Source organism: Prosopis cineraria, unplaced genomic scaffold (genome assembly GCF_029017545.1).
Source record: "Prosopis cineraria cultivar Desert tree isolate PC_DT_omini unplaced genomic scaffold, ASM2901754v1 PC7, whole genome shotgun sequence".
Lineage (NCBI taxonomy): Eukaryota > Viridiplantae > Streptophyta > Magnoliopsida > Fabales > Fabaceae > Prosopis > Prosopis cineraria.
In genome coordinates, this window is record NW_026555338.1 from 6,181,647 (window position 1) to 6,201,354 (window position 19,708).

A 19,708-nucleotide genomic window follows, 5' to 3' on the forward strand; every position below is an offset into this window, starting at 1 on the left:
CAATAAAAGCAGACTCTTAAGCTTCAATTATGGCTTACCCTAGTAGAGATAGACTCCTCTTCCCTTCCAGATGCGTTTCCAACTCTTTCACTTTTGATTTCACAAGTTAATCACATAAGCTTTAAGTGATCCCTAGATGATGTGCCACAGCACACGCAGCTTCTACCATGGCATGTGGCATAGTGAGTTCAATCTCACTTGTGCTTGAACGTTATACCTCAGATCATCTTTCTACCATTCAATCCTATCAATATAACACTCAAATAATACAAAACATCAACTTCACACCCAAACCACAATCTATCCACTAATTACTAATTTATCCTTAATTATTAACTAGTTTCTAGGATTGAACTTCTAGATGTTACAAAGGTCTTAGAAGTGGCCAAATGACTTATGGTTTCAAATGGTGATGCTCAAGTGGTGAATTTTGACTTTAAATTGTCAAAATCTACTTGGGTGTCTAACTTTTAAATGGGGTATCAAATTATTGGTTAGATTTTATAACAAGCTTTGTATGGGTGCTTGAATCACTTCAATCGGACATCGAATATGAAAACAACGCATGTTTGAAATTTGCATCAAAAATTACTGTTTTGACAGCAGAGTTTGATATGTGCATTATGGCACATGGCATAGAGCATGAACCAATGCCTTTGTACCACAAATTGTGATGTATGTGGCACAAGCTGTGGCGCACGACTCATATTTTGGTTGAGTTTTATTGTTTGAATTATGTTTTCTTTTAGACTTTCACACGCTTGAGTAAAATGCTTTCGATGTGCTATGTTTTTTTAACATGTGTAATTCAAATATTTGGTTTTCAAATGATTTATGTTGTGATCCTAACCTTCCAAAGAAAATGATTTTTTTTTATGCTTGGTAAAGTAGCATAGAAGATTGAATGGTAATGTTAATAATGGCATTATATAATGTACCATCCTAGATCACTTTCACATATGCATAATAGCTATATTTTACAACTTATGGATTCCAATGGTCCTAAACCATGAAAATCTATGAATAAGACCATTTGAGTTAGTAGGTAATGCTTATACAAATTGAACACATATAATTGACATCATACCTTCATTTTTCACTTTGTTCATGTAAAAAGCTCTCAAGTTTACTATATCTACTCTTTGAGAGAGTTTATGAGTGTGCCTAAGAGTTTCCTAGTTATCTCTTTAGGAGAGAACCTAATAGAAAGATACAATCTCTATCATTAAAGATATTCAAGGAAGGTTTTCCTTTGTGTATTAAGAGAGTGCTCATTATCTTGAAGTGAGGGATTAAGGTGACTTACCAGTGTAGTAAGAGACCTTGTAAACGACTCATAAGTGCCTACAAAAGCTTGTGGAATGTACCAAGATAGCTAGCATTTCAAGTGTGAACTTAGAGACTGGATGTAAGCTTAGTAGATGCCTAAACCATGATAAGTCGGCTATGCAATATTTCTATCTCTACTCTCTTTAAATTCAGCTCATCATACTTTGCATACTATCTTGATTCTTATGTTAAAGGGTTTATATATCACAAGTGCTTTGAAATTTATAATTGAGATATTTAAGTTTTACTTTGATTTATTGCATTAAAACTTCAATTTTCATCTTCAATTGCACTTAAAATTGTGAAAAGATTAAGAAAACCAAAAGTTTCCTAAACAATAATTCACCACCTCTTAGGTGTTGTTGTTTGATCTTACAGTCCACTTGGTAACCTCATAATTAGATTAGACCACTTACTAGGGAGATGACCTAGGGTTGACCCTTTACTTCACTAGGGTTAAAACTAGAACCATTTTAAAGGGTGTCTAATAGCTTTCATCAATTAGCCACAGAGGACAACCTCTGTGTCCTCAACTGCAGCAAATGACATAGTTTGATGACAAATGATGTTTTAACCCTATTTTCAAATGTTTCCTTTTTCAATTAGTATCCCATGCTTCCTTACATCTTGTAACTCTGATGAATATTAGTTTTCTTGATTTGAAAAACTTAATTTCCATAATATTACACTTAGGGTCCCATTTTTACTAAAGGTTTGATGTTGGTTAATTAAGTTTTAGACTTTTGTAGCATAGTATCTTGCTAATGATTGGTATGCTTTTTTCTACTATGGTAGGTTTTGATTACTTGAGTAGAAATCTATTAACCATAGTATACTTTTAAAATCAAGTCTTTTTCTTTCTACTATGGTTAGCTTTCCATAACTACAGTTAATTTCTATCTATCATAGTTAGGTAATCAGAACAAGTTGTCCCTTAACTACATGGTGGAGATGGTTAATATGGTTAAGTGTACGTGATTAGTAGGTGATATTACATCATTCACCATTTTAGATGCCTTGATTTTGTCTCAATTGATGCCAGTAAGTCCCTTGGATGGATATCATTTAATAATGCTAAGGATGATTTTGATGATCTCTATCTCACTAACTCTAACTTTATGAATACTTGGTTACCCAGAATTGCTTAGGATTTGAAATCTCTATCCATATCAAATTTTTGGGTTTAATCATGTTGGGGGTGATTGGATGCCTTATCATTGATCTCTTTGATATTTGAGTTTAATTTCTTCCTTGTTAAGAATTTTAGTGATTTATTTTGTTTTTCCCCATTGTCATATTGGTTGTAAAAGTTTTTGCAATCTTGTATGAGATGTTAATATTATTGAATGGGTTGTTAGGATTTCACTATTGTAGGCACAATTCCTTCAACAAGTGTAATTTTCACCATGGGTTATGTCATTTGGCACTAATTGTATTTGAAATTTATCATGATTGCTAGATCCAAACTACATGGGACTGACCCATGCTTCTTGTTGATAGCTAATGACATATTGTAAAATGCATGACGTTGACTGGAAGTGTATATCTATGATTCTTAACAAGGAGACCATGTGGAGAGGATGAATGAAGGGGCAAAGCAAGAGGAAAATGCTCCCAACTATGCTTAAAGTAATAAATTTAATAACAAGTTAACATTGAGCGAGAGATTGCCCCAGGTTTAATTGTTCAGGATTCAAAATGTACCAAATATGAGTTGAGGGTTCAAATCGTCCCTAGGCCTACAATTTAGGGTCTAAATTTCCATTTTACCATATTTTATATATATTGAAAATAGGGAGACAAGGTTGTTGAAATGGAATTTAGGAGTCACTGTTGTATAAAATACTTGTTATTCATGCTAGGTCACTTGTTAATAAAGAAATTTCTCATTAGTTGTCAATGATATATAAGGTACTTGTTATTCATAGTAAGTCCGTTAATGAAGAATATGCTCATTTAGTTGCCATTGTTTTATAAAGTACTTGTTGTTTACGGTGGGTGGCTTGTTAATGGAGAATATGCTCATTTAGTGGTCAATGTTGTATAAAGTATATGTTATTCATGGTAGGTGACTTGTTAATGGAAAATATCCTTATTTAATGATCTTTGATGTATAAGGCATTTGTTATTCATGATGTGCATCTTGCTAATTAAAAATTGCTCATTTAGTAGTCATTGTCCTATAAGAGGAAATGACAACAAGAAAAAGGGAATTGACAACTGAAATAATTTGAAGCGTAATAAGTAGTACATGATAAGATGCACAAGTTATACCACACTAGTTATTTACTTGTGCATTTTATCATGAACTTGTTACATTTTAAATTATTTAAGTTGTCAATATCCTTTGTCACATTGTCATTTCCCCTTATAAGACAATTACTATTAAATAAGCATATCTTCCATTTAACAAGTTAATCGCCATGAATAACAAGTACATTATACAACAATAACTACTAAATAAGTATATTTTCCTTTAACAAGTTACCTACTGTAAATATAAATATCTTATATAGCAGTGACTTGTAAAAGAGCATGTTCTCCATTAATAAGTGACCCACCGTGAATAACAAGTACCTTATACAAAAGTGACTGCTAAATGTGCTAAATGTGAATATTTTCCATTAACAAATGACCCATCATGGATAACAAGTACCTTATTTAGCATTGAATACTAAATGAGCATATTTTCCATTAACACATGACCCACCATGAACAACAAATGCCTTATACAACATTAACTACTAAATGAGCATATGATTCATTAACAAGTGCCCCAATGGGAAAAACAAGTACCTTAAACAACAATGACTACTAAGTTTCATTTCACCAAACCTTGTCTCCCTAAGTTCAATATATATAAAATATTTTGCAAACATTTACCAAATTTCTTCAATGGTCTTGTGGTTTCACAACTGTTTGGGATTGAAGAGGAGGTGTCCTCAAATCCTCCTATGATCAACTCATGAGTAATAATTCACTCACTGGCAGCCAATAGTGGGCTCCAGATCTCCGGTAACTAGCAGTCTTTTTTAAAAAAAAAGGTCAAGTTAGGGTATTTTAGTAATTAGACATAAAATATATTTAAAATAAAATAAAAGATTTTTAGGGTAGTTTGTCCATTTCATGGGACTTTAGAGTATTTAGAATTCCTTTGAGAGACTTTGGAGTGATTTTTCCCTTTATCATCATGTTTTCACTATTCAATCTTATTTACAACCAAGTCCCTTGGGACCTTCCAACTATTAGTGCATTTGTCGGGATTTCTACGTAATTAGAATGCTTATGAGTGATATTATAGTAATTTTCTCAACCTTCTTTATAACCCAAGTAAACACTTGATGTTTTTTCAGTCATCAGGGTTTAAAGATGTTTGTGTAAATATTGCTATAGTTCATTTAAAAGGTCATGCCCAATCAAAGGAAACATGGTTCAAGTCAATCAAAGGAAACATGGTTCACATATAAGTCATTTCATATCGAAACCAACTCATATTTGAATTAATTGAAGTTTATTGTAAATAAAGCAAACAATTGGGCCTAAGCCCATCAAGCCAACTTTTTTAATCTTAAAAATAATTAGGACCAAGCCACTATTTTATGGTGAAAAATGACCAGCCTTTTTAAGCCCTTTTTATTTTTTAAAAAAATATTCAATATGAAAAAAATAAAAGACTAACTAAAAAAAGAAAATCCCTAGACTGTGGATTCATTCCTCCCTCCCTCATCCATCAATATTATATTGATATTGATAATAATGATAATCATCAAGATTTAGTTGATAATGCTAGTAAAATCTAACTTTTATTGGTGTTAATTTTGATGTTGCCATTTAATATTAGACTTAGATGTTTTAGTTTTACACATTTATTGTAGTGTAGATTGACTTAAATTTATTTTGCCTGACTTAATCTTACATGTAATATATATATATATATATATATATATATTTTGGATTATAAATATATTTTTTAAGGTTTTTAAATTGAAAAAAATGGGTTGGCCCTTCAACCTGGAGATATAATCAAATCCTAATTAATAGCTCTAAATGTGAATCTGGATGCCAAAAGGTTTACTATTGGGAAAAAAAGCAAGTAGTCTTACAAAATTTAATGATAAAATGGACAACAGTGGACAAATGCAAATAAAAATGAAACAAAGGAAACAATAAACCGTTTGGGAAAATAAAAGGAAACAATAAACCGCTTTATATGAACGTTTAACAGAGCATATATTGGGAAGGGTAGCTTTTATTTATGGTGAGCAAGCAAGATTTTTTAGCGATAATTTTAGGCAGCGTTTATTAATTATACCGAAAAAAATTTGGATAATAATATCACACGCATGCAATTATTTCACAATATTGACACCGATGTATACAAATTGGCTTCAAAGCCTAGGTGCAAATTACACTGGCAAGTGGTACTAAAGTACATGGATAAAGAGTGGTTATCAAATATTCTTGGGGAATACTCCTTCTAATAAAAAATATAAAATATTTTTAATTAAATCTTATTCCCTAATAATGTAATTACCTATTTTCCAACTAACCTTATATTTTCATATTTATCTCTATTAAATACCTTATAATAAATATAAAGTCATTATTAATAGAAGCACTTCTAAAAAAAAACAATAATTATATCTTAAAAAACTAAAAATGTCTTATATTTTTTAACATCTAACTTTTCAAAAAATACTTTACATTTTTAAACGGAAGAAGTATTTGTTTAATTTTTTTTTAAAAAACAAGTGATCTTAAAATTATTTAGAAGAGTGATAGCCAATCTTTCAATAATGGAAATACGCACTTTTTGAGAGTGATTATTTTGAACAGCTAATCCAATTCAATTGCCAAGATAAAGTGGAAATGATTTTTCTAAAGAAAAGCAATTTTAAAATTCAGACAAATCCCTCATTTTTATCTTAATTAGAATCACGCCTATTTATTCTAATAAATCCAATGAATAAATGAATACTCTCTTACTTCGGTAGTCTACAATTCTCTTTTCAACTTTTGGAGTGAACCCTCAGATTTTTCATGCTGAAACCCTTTCTGATAATACGAAGGTTGAAGAATAGCTGAAAATTATTCTCTCTCTATAAATTTTACACATTGAACCGATCTACATAAATAAACCAATCAATAAAGACAACCATTTTGACTTATCTGACCAGGACAGAAAAGGCTAAAATAATATAAACCAAGGAAAAATAAAAACAATGATGCTAGGGGAAAAAAAGTGTTAATCCCACCATGAAAAATAGTTATTAATACCTAAAAATGATAACTTCCAACAATTAATACAAGCTTTTAAGAGATAATTACATACAGGTTCCACTCAACAAAATTAATTACTCTCAAATCCATTAATAACTGAACTAAAGAAAATGACAACACATTTACATTTACATTGTGTGCTCATTCTCCTAAACTCGGTTTTCAATAGACCTGAGAATAATTAATTGTGTCAAGTAAGGCCTTAGAGTAATTCTCATAGCTTTTAATTAAAATATAGGCTAAACTTAAATGTGCCAATGAATTATTGCACCGTCTATCAACATAATGCTTCATTTCTTCAAACAATTTATCTCACTATAACTATAATCGAACCAAATACAGATCATAACATGCAATCACAGCAAGTAGAGGCATCCTTAAAGCTGGAGATACAGTAAATTATGGTGAGGATGGATCCCTTGAAACTAAAGTTGGCAATGTCGAATGCAAAACACTGAAACAAGATTTATGGTATTGATATGTTGCATTTAATTTCACCAACTTCACAGATTCTCAACTTCACAGATCAGGGTGTTAAGTTTGGGCCATTTCAAGCACTAAGAGTGAGAGATAAAACAGAAGAGAGCCTAAATTTGCGGACTTTCGAAGAACCTTCAGGTTGAAATAAGACCTCGGTACTTGATCTTACATTTACTTCTTTCCACTCTGATGTTGATCCTCCTTCAGTTCTGTAGTCACGCTCAGCAAACAAAACTTGGAGCCTTGAAGGCGCTGAAAACGGAAAAAGTAAATTGAAGAAAATACAAATATTACAAAGTAACATGTAGTTGAACCAAGAAGCTTTAGGTGAAGGAATGCTTGTATAAATTATCTATTTTGTAATGCCTCTGCCTCTTTCAGACTTGGGTAATTAATAATTGAAATTGCAGTCTCATGGAAGAGAACATGAATCACTGGTAGATATTTTAATAGACTAACTCGTCTGCTTGAAGATTAGCAATCAAAGAGGCCAGATAAGATCAATATTTTCAAATACATTACCCAGTCCAAACATGCTTGTTCGTTGAATTGTCATTCGGGAAACTTTTGATCTTCTAATATTTCTCAAAGCTAGGACATCTTCTTGCTTGCCTTTAAATTCCAGGAACTCCCCCAGTATATATTTACTTCCTTTCAGTTCCAACCTGCAAACCAAACTACTTTTTCAGTAAAGTGATTTTTTTTTTTTTTATAATATCTCTGGTAATGCAGACTACGTTCTAAGAAGACGACAACTTAAAGGCCTGATATCTAACACTTCCAAGTTCATGCTCAAAGCGCCAAATAGCACAAGGCTACCAAAGCTTTTCATCAATCAGTATCATTTCCAAAGCTTGAGGGGAGTGCTGAAAATCTAGACGTGATATGTCCAGATTACGTAAAGATCTGGATTTCACTATGTCCAGATTATCATCATGCATTTATCTCTCTTTCCTTTTTTAACCAATTGTAAAAAGTTTCAGGGAGTTGAATCCCAAGAGCTGTTTAAGGACAAACTAGATTTTACAGCTCAAAAAGCAACAATAACAATAGGTCTTATCTCACTAAATGAAGCTAGTTATATGAATTGTACGACACCATAGTACATATCATCAACTAAGCATTTAGGAACATTGTTATCCCACTAAGTGTTCTCATTCAACAGCTCAAAAAGCACTTATTAAAAAAAAAAAAATTATCGATCACACACTGATAAGACAGTAACTAACCTGTCCCAAATTGGAGCTGTGCTAAGGATAAAGTCAAGATTCTGATGCCCAGACTCTTGCATCTCTTTCTTCTCACTACGGAAGGCACTCTTCATCCAACCAGATAACATACTCCTTGACGATGGCTTCAGTTGTACCCATTGTTCATAGGTAATAACTTCAGATGGAAAACTGGTTTCTGAAAACACACTGCAATACAGAGATAACTATCATCTACAGCATGCACTGCCAGAAAATAAATCATAAACTGAGAGATTAACAGTTCCAATTGGAATGAGTAAAATATGTTTTCTGCTTTCAAGCAAGTATATTTGTCCCAGTCTAAAAGGAGCCTGTCCCTAATCTGAGACTTAAAATGAAATAGGACATAAGATTTACAAGGATAAAACCAAAATTATCCTAATCTTCCTAATTGAATTGGTAGAAGAATGCGTCTACTCAATAGAGAACCAAAGGAGTTGTGAACACCAAGAAATCCCCTTGCCAAGATTTCTAAAAAATTTGAAGTTACAAGAAGCTTTTGAGCACTAGGTTGGAAAAAAAAAAAACATTATCTGTTCTTGTATGCCTCTCAATAGGGCTTAAAATTATCCGTTCCACTCTCCTTACTGGTCCCTCCAACGATCTTCTTTGCACAAGTCTAAACCATCTCAAATGATTTTCTACCATTTTCCCCTCAATAGGTACTATGCCTATTTTTTTTCATATGTGCTCATTTCAAATTTTATTTTTGCATGCATATCCACACAACCATCTCAACATTCTCATATCTGCAATTTCAATTTAATGTTTTTGTTGTCCCATTAACGCGCAAAATTCACTACCAAAATTTTGAGAACCAAGACAAAAACAAAAAGAAACTCTTTCAAGACTAACTCTTACATGAAGTTGGCCTTGCATATTGCCCCTATTCTTGTGTTTCTGGTTCATGAACTAACTAAGCACATTGAGATCAATTGTCAATTTGTTCATGAAAAGATACAAAAAAAGGTTGGAATGGAGCTAGAATTGATTATATTTGTAACAACTTGGGCGTGCTTAATATCTACACTCCAACTTGAGGGGGAGTGTAGTAATAGCTATTATGATTGTAGTTATTGTATAAAGTAGAACACCGTCTAGGTACTACACTGTACTACATTTGTTCTCTCTATTTCTCCATCTATCTTTCACTATCTCAATCTATTTATATGTCTATCTTTATAGATACGTCTGTAAACATTCTTAAAAAGAACAAGAAAATAGAATTTTTTTCTCCAATTTTTTTCTTTACCGTTACAATTTTGTTCTCCTCCACCTCTCTCTGCCAGCTTATTAATCCTCTTGTTTTCTTCTTCCTCTAATATTTATGCATGGGTCGGGTCAATCCATGCCCACCATTCATATTTATATATAAAACATAAATAAATATAACATAGGAAAGTTGTACATTAAAATTAGGAAAGTTTAAAATCTAAATATTAAATAAGAAAGTATTCCAATAAAAAATTAGGAAAGGTTTTGAACTTTAAATATTAGATAAAATAAAAAACTTTTCTACTTAAATTTTGTACAAGGCAATATTTATATATAAAATACTTAGATTGTTCTATTATGTCTTCAACTCCGCCTATGTTTATAGCCGGTCCCAAGCTCGGGTAAAGGAGGAGGGTTGTGTTAGGCCATCAACAGCCAATGCAAAATTTTGTTGAATCTATCATGAACATGGACAATAGACATTATAATGTTAATGCGAGGTCGTTGCCCGTAAGTAACGCGCTGCATGGCTCAAGTACAATGATAAGTGAGTTAGAGCCGCTGCATCGGCGCCCAGATGTAGTGTTAAATGAGCAAGGGCTACCGCGTCATTCTGGACGCACGCGGCTAAAGAAGTTAGTCCATGAGAGCAAAATTAGATTTGGTACTTGGAATGTTGGGACATTGAATTGTAAATCTGTATAGGTTGTAAGGGTTATGATTCAAAGGAAAATCAATATCCTTTGCTTGCAAGAAACAAAATGGCGTGGAGAAGAAGCTAAGGATTGATATACAGAAAAAGTAAGTGCATGCAATGAAGTAGGTATCATTATAGATAAGGAGTGGAAAAAGAACGTTGTAGAAGTTAGCAGAATTGGAGACAGAATTATTTCCTTAAAAATGATAATTGGACGTGAAACTGTTAATATTGTTAGCGCTTATGCACCGCAAGTCGGGACAGAAGCCAGTCTTAAGGAATTATTTTGAGAGGATCTAAAGGGGTTGATTCAACACATACCACAAAGTGAAAAGATTTTTATTAGAGGAGACTTTAATGGGCATGTCGGGAGAGAAGCTGGTCAGTATGCGAGAGTGCATGGTGGTTTTGGTTTTGGAGAGCTAAACAATAAAGGACAAACTCTTCTTGATTTCTCATTGGCGTATGATTTTAAGATTGCCAACACTTGTTTCAAGAAGAGAGATGAGCATCTCATCAGTTACAAAAGTGGAGCCTCAAGGTCACAAATTGATTTTCTTTTGGTTAGGAACACAGATAAAAGACTTTGTAAAAATTGCAAGGTGATCCCCGGAAATGCTGTAACGACACAACATAGGGTCCTAGTCCTTGATGTGTGTATTATGAGTAAAATCCAAAAATATCGACAAGTAGTAACTCCAAGGATTAGGTAGTGGCAATTAAAAGGTGAGAAGCAAGATATTTTCAAACGAAATCTTTTGGATAAAGGAATTTGGGAATCTCAGGGAAGTGCTAACATTATATGGGAGGATATGGCTAAAAAGATACGGGAAGTTGCAAAAGTAGTTTTGGGAGAATCAAAAGGTTCTGGTCCGAGAGATAAGGAGTCTTGATGGTGGAATAATAGTGTACAGGACAAAATCAAGTATAAGAAAAATTGTTTTAAAGCCATACATTTGTGTAACAATGAGGAAAATTGAGAGAGGTACCGTATGGCTAAGAAGGAAACTAAGAGAGCTGTGGGTGAAGCTCGTTCTAAAGCTTTTAAAGAATTTTATAAGAGCCTTGAGACGAAGGAAGGAGAGCAAAATATTTATAAGATTGCCAAGAGTAGAGAAAGAAAATCAAGAGATCTAGAACAGGTAAGGTGTATTAAGGATGAAAAGGGAAGAACTTTAGTTACAGATGATGAAAGTAAAAATAAATGGGAGACTTACTTTTCTAAACTTTTCAATGATGGAGAGGGTTCATCTAGTAACTTGGAGGATTTAGTAACTGGTGAAGGAGAACAAAATTTGTCATTCTATCGAATAATACGTGATAAGTAGGTAAAGAAAGCTCTTAAGAAAATGGCAAATGGTAGAGCCAACGGACCTGATTATATATCTATCGAAGCGTAAAAATGTTTAGGTGAAGAAGGGGTGAGATGCTTAAACTAAGTTATTTAATGTAATTTTACAATCCAAGAAAATGCCTGATGAGTAGAGGAGAAGTACATTAATTCCTATTTATAAAAATAAAGGAGATATTCAGAATTGTACTAACTATAGAGGAATTAAACTCATGAGCCACACAATGAAATTGTGGGAGAAAGTAATTGAGCACAGGTTGAGATTGGAGACAAGTATTTCTGAGAATCAGTTTGGTTTTACGCCAAGTAAATCAACTACAGAGGCGATTTATCTATTAAGAGGATTAATGGAAAAGTATCGTTGTAAAGATAAAGATCTACACATAGTTTTTATTGATTTGGAAAAAGCTTATGATCGTATACCAAAAGAAGTGCTTTGAAAAGCGCTAGAAAAAAAGAGAGTACGGATTGCTTATATTAAAGCCATACAAGATATGTATGAGGGGGTAAAAACTAGTATAAGAACGCCGAGTGGTCAAACAAAGGATTTTCCTATAAAGATTGGACTACATCAGGGATCATCTCTGAGTTCTTATTTGTTCAACTTGATCTTAAATATTTTGACGGAACATATTCAAAGGAAAATTCCGAAATGTATGCTCTTTGCGGATGATATAGTTCTTATAGCACAGACAAGAGAAGAGGTTAATTGCAAACTTGAGTTATGGAGGAGGACATTGGAGTCGAAAGGTTTTCGTCTGAGTAGAAGTAAGATGGAATATTTATATTGTAAATTTGGTAAAGGTCTATTCGACAATAATTTGGAAGTGAAATTGGGAGATCAAATTATACCTCAAGTGGAAAAGTTTAGATATTTGAGAGCCATCATATTTTACATAGAATTCAAGCTGAGTGGTTTAATTGGAGAAAAACTAAAGGAGTTATTTGCGACCGTAAGAGGTCTAATAAACTTAAAGGAAAGTTTTATCGCACTGCTATCAGACCGGCAATGTTATATAGTAGTAAATGTTGGGCTCTAACGGGACAGCAAAAGCATAAAGTTGGAGTAGCAGAGATGAGAATGTTACGATAGATGTGCGGACATACACATAAAGATAAAATTCGAAATGAGCACGTACGCAAAAAAGTGAGGGTGGCACCTATTGAGGAAAAAATGATAGAAAATCGATTGAGATGGTTTGGGCATGTACAAAGAAGACCAAGGGAGGCACCAGTGAGAAAAGTGAAACATATAACTTTGAATCCGATTAAGAGAGGTAGAGGAAAGCCTAAGAGAACACTCTTGGAAGTTGTTGAACGCGATCTCTTAATTAATAATATTCCTAAAATCTTGATAAATGATAGAGCACAATGGCGTCTTGCAATCCATGTAGCCAACCCTACCTAGGGAATAAAAGCTTGTTGTTGTTGTTGTTGTTGTTGTTGTTGTTGTTGTTCTATTATGTCTTCAAATACTTTTTAAAACTTGAGTAGTCCATGTTAGATTTTCAAATAACCATTTTCACATTATATATGTGCGCAAGGGGGCCTTGCACATATATGAAGACTATTTCAACTATTATATATATTTGTTTGTGCTCAATACATCATATTTTTCATTGTAGTGCCTGGCTTTTGGGCCTTTTTAGTGCCTCTCATTGGAAGTTTTTGATGCTTTTGACTACCTCCAACAAAATGAAGGATAATGACTAATATTAATAAACTATAGAAGGATAAAAGCAACTGTCTAGATGGCAATTTAACACTTTCATAATTTATAGTAAATTTCCAAATTCACCAAAATTATTTTTATTGCAGAAAACAATGTTGAAAGTACATATGATACTTAAAACTGCACTTTTACAACTTGCATAGCCAATAATATATTCAGTCTCTATAAAATTAAATTTTTAATTTTACAACTTTTAGGAGTTGGACGAATTACAAAACAAATAAGTTGACTGTGAGAGAGAGAGAGAGAGAGAGAGAGTATTATTAGATACTGGAACATGAAAGCCTTGCTATTCCTAGTAACAATAGGAATTTAAAAATCATACCATAGTTTAGGATTTGGGAGTATAACTTTACAAGATATGTATCCTTCAGGAAGAGTAACTCCTCTTTGTGCAAGATATGATTCAAGGATAGACGCTTGCTTTCTAGCTTCCACAACCTAGATGAAGATAAGTGAGAAAGGAAGAAAATACAGCAAGACAATTAGCCATGTTCTTCTCATAATTGTTTTACCAGTTTTAAAATCATTGAACAAAGTCATTGATATGCAAGCAAGATTAACTTTAAAAGAATTACATGATTCTCCCACATCTAAGTCAACCTGAAGAACTTATGACGCATGCAGTGATTCTCATTAACATTATCTTGAGTAACGTCCACTTCAAATACCATAAATATAGTTTTACAAATTACATATCCAATTGTGAAAAATTCAACGGGTCTAAAGGAGGAGAAGGCCCCAGCTGCGTCTGAAGGGGGAAATTGTTAAAGAAGTGAAAATAGGCTAGAATTAGGAGCAGATGAAGGTAGGCAGCTGATAAGGAAGAACTGGGTTCTTCCAGAGAACAACCTTGACACTGCCAGAAGGGTATTCTCTTATCGTTTTCTCAATCATTTAATACTTCCATTCATAGTTTCCTATTGTCAGACTCTGTTTTCTGGTTTTCTGCATTGATTTTTGTTTATTTCTTTGTCTGGCAGCGGCAGTGTTATTCTGGTTCTGTTAGAATCTCATTAAGAAATATGTTCCTAACAAATTGGCACCAGAGAACTTTTCTCCATTATATGGCCAAGATGATTGTGGAGAGTCCCCCACAATCACCAGCGCCAGGAGGAAACACAGAAATGCCATTCAGATATTGGTGGGGGAGGTGGCTGTTTCCAGACAATTCAACTTTGAACAAGAAGCTAAGGCTCCCTGTTTTACATGCAGATGACCAGATGGGTTGGATTCTTAGAAGTGAAAAATATCATGGGGTGAATGAATTTGTTCAAGAGGTGTCCTAAAATTGTCAAGTCTATGAACGGTAAAGTGATAATTTGCCACTTCATGCATATGTGAAGGGGCATGCAAAAGAGGATAACTATACAGTAAACCAAATTCCATGTTCCTTGCTGATGGGCATCTTAGCCCAACAGAAAATTATCACAATGCATCTTGCTTGGCTTTCATCATTGTCATTCACTTACTCATTATTTCCAACATTCATGACTAAATGTCAAATTTACCATTTAGAGAGAACATTTATCCATGAAATTATAATTTAGAACATAATGAACAAAGAAAACAAACAAAAGCAATGAATAACTAAAAGAAAATTAAGCCAACACCAATCCACAGCATATGATTACATTCTGCCTTGTTTCATGTTCAGCCATCATCTGCTAACTAGTTACTACAGTCTTCATGATTAAATATCTCAAACTTACCGCTAAGAAACAACCTTTATCATTTGTCTCTTCTCCTTCAGTATCAAGGTATTGAAATACACATAAAAACACCGAAATGATAAGCAACAAATCAAACCCCTATCCCTCATTCAAATATATAATCCTTTCTCTATGCCACTGTTTTGTTTCTTTTCATTCTTCCCCCAAGAATTTGAGCAGATTTTCATTTGGGGATTAAAGAGTTGTTAGAGAATAGAGACCTTACTAAGGATGACAGCATACAGTCCGAAAGAGAGAAAAGTAAGGAAAAGAAAAGAGGAAAACAAAGGCCAAAAAGATTAACAATAAAACAAAGCTATCCAAACTCCTATCCACACACTAGAAATAGGAAAAACAAGAAGCGCCAAAAGGTAACCATAAACACTATCCTATCTTCACAAGACCATAAAAACAATAGAACACCTACAAAAAACAGGTATTCCTATCAATCCAAATGCACCATGCCAACAAAGGGATGGCACCCTACCCCAAAGCTTTTGGTCTCTTTTCTTGCCAAAAACTTAATGGCCTCTTTTTCATACAGCTAATCAATTCACACAACATGGATGATGGGAGTTTAAGAAACATAGCTCAATATGAGGAAGTAGGGGACCAATTATCTCCATGATTTACAAGCATTTACATTCCTTGATTTTTAGGATTTCAGTGTCAGTTTCTAACTACCTATCATTGAAAGTAACAAATATTGGATAATATAAAAACCCCTAGGATTAGTTTAGACATTCTATTTGTATTGGGTGAACAAGTACTCTCTGTATCAAGTTCAGCATTGGACAATTTGTTAAGAGTCTTGCATTCACCAGAGCCTCCAACGGCCTTTGTACATGTCCAAGATATCTTAGATGATTTTCTACCATTTTCTCCTTAATAAGTACCACACTAGCTCTTTCTCATATATGATCATTGTGAATCTTATCTTTCCATGTATGTCCACACATCCATCTCAGCATCCTCATCTCTACTACCTCAACTTTATATTTTTGTTGTCGTTTTAAAACCCAACATTTACTACTATGTAACTGATGGGTACCTAAGTGGGATAGAGAACCCTACCCCAAAAGCCAACTATTAAAGTGGAAGAACCAACTCACTTATATACCCCATTGAGCATCCCACACTATTCAATGTGGGACTTGATATCTCATACTACCAAGTCTCCATCAATTGGTCCCCCATGGAAAGCCCACATCCCGATGGCTGCACTCAACAACACTTAACTCGGTCTCCTTCCGGTCAGAACCCTCTGTGGATAGCCCTCTCCAGAACCGCCGACAACGAAGCTCCGATACTAATTGATGGGTATCTAAGTGGAATTGGGAGCCCTACCCTAAAAGCTAACTGTTGAAGTGGGAAAACCAACTCATTTATATACCCCATTAAGCATCTCATACTACTAAATGTGGAACTTCGTATTCCATATTATCAAGTCTCCCTCAATAACACAGTTGGTCTAATAGTAGTGCGATAAAATTTTACTCCATGCTTATTAAGCACTTTTCAATCACAAATAAATCATGTAGCCTTTCTTCGTTTGAACCAATTAACTTGCATTTTATGTATAACATCTCCATCAATTTCACCATCATCTTGTATAATGGCTCTTAGATATATAAACTCAGTTATGTGTGGTACGATCTTATCTCCCAATTTAACCTCCCAAGCACTACTAACGTGTCTCTTATCAAAGTGACAATGCACATATTCTGTCATACTTATACTCTAGCGAAAACCCTTTGACTACAACATTCCTCTTTATAACTAAAGTTTATAGTTAATCTCTTCTCTTAACTCCACAATGAGAACTAAGTCTCAGCAAAAAGCATACATTTGGGGATTTCTTCTTGTATATGCTCAATTAAAACATAAAAAACGAGGTCAAACAAGTAAAGGCTCAAAGATGATCACTAATGTAGGAAGAAAGGGGGAAGATAAAGATGTACAGCAGCCACACACCCACATTTGGTTTGCTTGAAAAGTATTCCCTAACTTATTCCATGGAAAGATTTTGGCTCAAAAACATTTCCACAGTAAAGACTATAGGAAAACACCATTTTGTTGGGGATAAATGGGAAATGTCAAAATTGCCCAACATTATATCACCTACACTTTTATCTTTTATGTATTGCTTTCTAAAAAATAAGGATATTTTGGTTATTTCAATTGTATTTATTCCTACTCCTTTTTCTATCTCTATCATACCAAATATTGCTTCGAGAAATATTTCCTTTCTTATCTGATGCATACCAAACATTACCTTTTCATTCTCACTACTGTTTCTATTTCCATTCCCATTCCCTTACATCCATTCTAGTATAACAAACATACCGTAAGCCTAGTGATAAAACACTCGGCCAAGTTGAGACCAGCAAAAGGGTCATTGTGATTCCTATCACCTAGGATTCTTACTGACAAAGTGGAAACAGAGATGAGAAAAGGGAAGCATGGCTCAAAGGGAGGGAAGGTACCAGTAGCTACTAAAGCTGAATACCAAGCAAAGCAAAAAAAGGGGATATTGCAAAATGCCACATAAACCACATATATTGGAACAAAAAATTACACAACAAAGGGGGAAGAAAATGAAGAGGAAAAGGGAACAGACACGGAAGAAACTGTGGTTAAAGAAATCCAAATGGAATTGTGTATGAGTTCCAGTGATGGGCTTTGCACAACTAAAACCATGAAATTTAGAGGAAACTTCAGTAATAAGAAGATAATTATACTAATTGAAAGCAAAGTGATATATAACTTTATCCCAAAGAAACCTGTCTCCAAGGTGTAAGTTCTGATAAAGACCAAACCACTAAAAACTTTGAGGTCATGATGGGAACAGCTGGCAAGAAAACATGGTTGAGCAAATCGATGGTGAAAGAAAACTCTTGAACCCTCTGACAGGACATTAGATGAAACCCCAATAAAAAGATATAAAATTATAACAAATAGCATTCAGAATAGTGAATACAATACTCATAATAGGAGGTATATGCATCATTTCAATTCCATTCTAATTCAAGCCATCTGATGAACAATACCAATCAAGCAATAAATACGTTGTTTTTCTGTTTCTGAAGAAGAAACACATTGAAATGATTCCTTACAGGATCAGGGCGATTCTTTACTCTATGTCTTCCTGGCCTTTCACATACCCAATCACCACCAGTGCTCACTGACACAAGTCCTGAAAAGTTCTTGACAGAGGCAACTACTAGCTCTCTGCATGGTTACAGTTAGGAAGGAAATAAAAAATTATTATAATTAAAATACTTTCCACTAACTATCCAACATCTTATCAACTAGTAAACGGAGAAAGATGCGATAAAATAAGGGTTTTCTTTATAATAAGGAAAAATAAGAAAGGTCATTCGGGTATAATATTTGTCCTTCTTCAATTATTTGAATCCAGATGGGAAAAAACAGCAGAAAAGCCAAATCATTTATACAGGTTATACTGTTTCACGCATTCTATTTCATTTTTTTCTGCGTGCATATAAGAGTACATATAGCACATGCAGGCACCCCATTCTTAATGAAACCGTAATACACGCAAAAATAAAACAAAAGAAAAAATGATGATCCAAACAAATTTTAAAATCCAGAAACAAGAAAAAGTCATAATACCCTTTCGTCACAAGAACTATATCTATGCTCTGTCGGGAGCCACTATCAGCATCCGGAATTCGAAGCCCTAGATACACATTTCCTCCATAAAGCTTTTTAAGTCTGAAAATAAAAAACGTAAATATTTTTACTTCTTCGACTCGAACAAAATATAAGTCCTGAATAACGGATAAACAACAAAGCAAGCCCAAGATAAATTCGTTGCTATTCTCACCTTACTTCTCAGAACTGGTTCGATTTTCGCAGTGATATGCGGGTAAATTAAGGGCAACTAGGTTCAAAACCTCAACAGGGTTCTTCCAATCATCATTTGCCTCTTTTTATTCAAATTTTTAACACAACATTTGAATTCTAAGCTGAAATGTTGAAATTCAACCGAGAAAAATTACCTGTCAGCGACTGAAAAAAGAGCATTTGTGTCAGAGTATTCAAGGTCCATGGTGTCATCGTCATAGAAGAAGCATTTGAACAACTTGTAGATGATTAAACCGCAAACAACCGCCACCCACATGGTTGGCAAAACTTGGAATGGAAGTGAATTTCCCCTTGTTTATTTCCTCTGGACAGGCTCAAAAGAGCGAACGGGAGGGGTGTGTGATGCGTCTTCTCTTTCTTCCATTGTAACACAGGCTCCGTCAGCCTTTTCTAAGCAGCCCCACCTTTATTATTTGATAAAAGGGAAAATTGTTCATGAATGCCTCACCACATATTTAATTAGGAAAAATTGATTAAGAGAATCAGGTTAGAACCAAAAGGAGTCCCAAGGACCAAATGCTATTGAAGGACCAATCTCATTTTTTTATTATTTTTACTTTGTATTTTGCTAACCAAAATGCCCCTCTCTTACAAAATGGAATTTGAATGCAAAAAACCACCCTCTCTGCTTGGCTTCTTCACATGACTTGAACTAGAAAAGACTAGAGTGCTGGTGAAGGACGTTCTTCCAACAGAAAATCAACGATAGTGTGAGCTATGAAAGAGTTGTAAGCGATGAGCATACAAAAAGACAACCTCATCTCTATGCAT

General features: G+C 33.9%; 1 protein-coding gene across 1 annotated transcript; it reads right to left on the bottom strand.

The window, feature by feature from the left end:
• Positions 1 to 6,902: 6,902 nt before the first annotated feature.
• On the bottom strand, positions 6,903 to 19,336 carry LOC129315488 (uncharacterized). The gene is made up of 7 exons (XM_054959207.1): positions 19,072 to 19,336; positions 18,683 to 18,784; positions 18,163 to 18,277; positions 13,660 to 13,775; positions 8,319 to 8,507; positions 7,612 to 7,754; positions 6,903 to 7,341 (listed from the first exon to the last, which is right to left on the bottom strand). The coding sequence occupies exons 1-7, from the start codon at positions 19,191 to 19,193 to the stop codon at positions 7,160 to 7,162; spliced, it is 969 nt and encodes a 322-aa protein (XP_054815182.1). The 5' UTR covers positions 19,194 to 19,336; the 3' UTR covers positions 6,903 to 7,159.
• Positions 19,337 to 19,708: the final 372 nt, after the last annotated feature.

Coding starts and splice junctions, on each gene's coding strand:
- LOC129315488 (XM_054959207.1), bottom strand. CDS start 19,193: ATGTGGGTGGCGGTTGTTTGCGGTTTAATCATCTACAAGTTGTTCAAA. Junction 13,776..18,162: donor TAAAGAATCGCCCTGATCCT/GTAAGGAATCAT, acceptor ATCTTCATCTAG/GTTGTGGAAGCTAGAAAGCA. Junction 7,342..7,611: donor AACAAGCATGTTTGGACTGG/GTAATGTATTTG, acceptor TTCCGTTTTCAG/CGCCTTCAAGGCTCCAAGTT.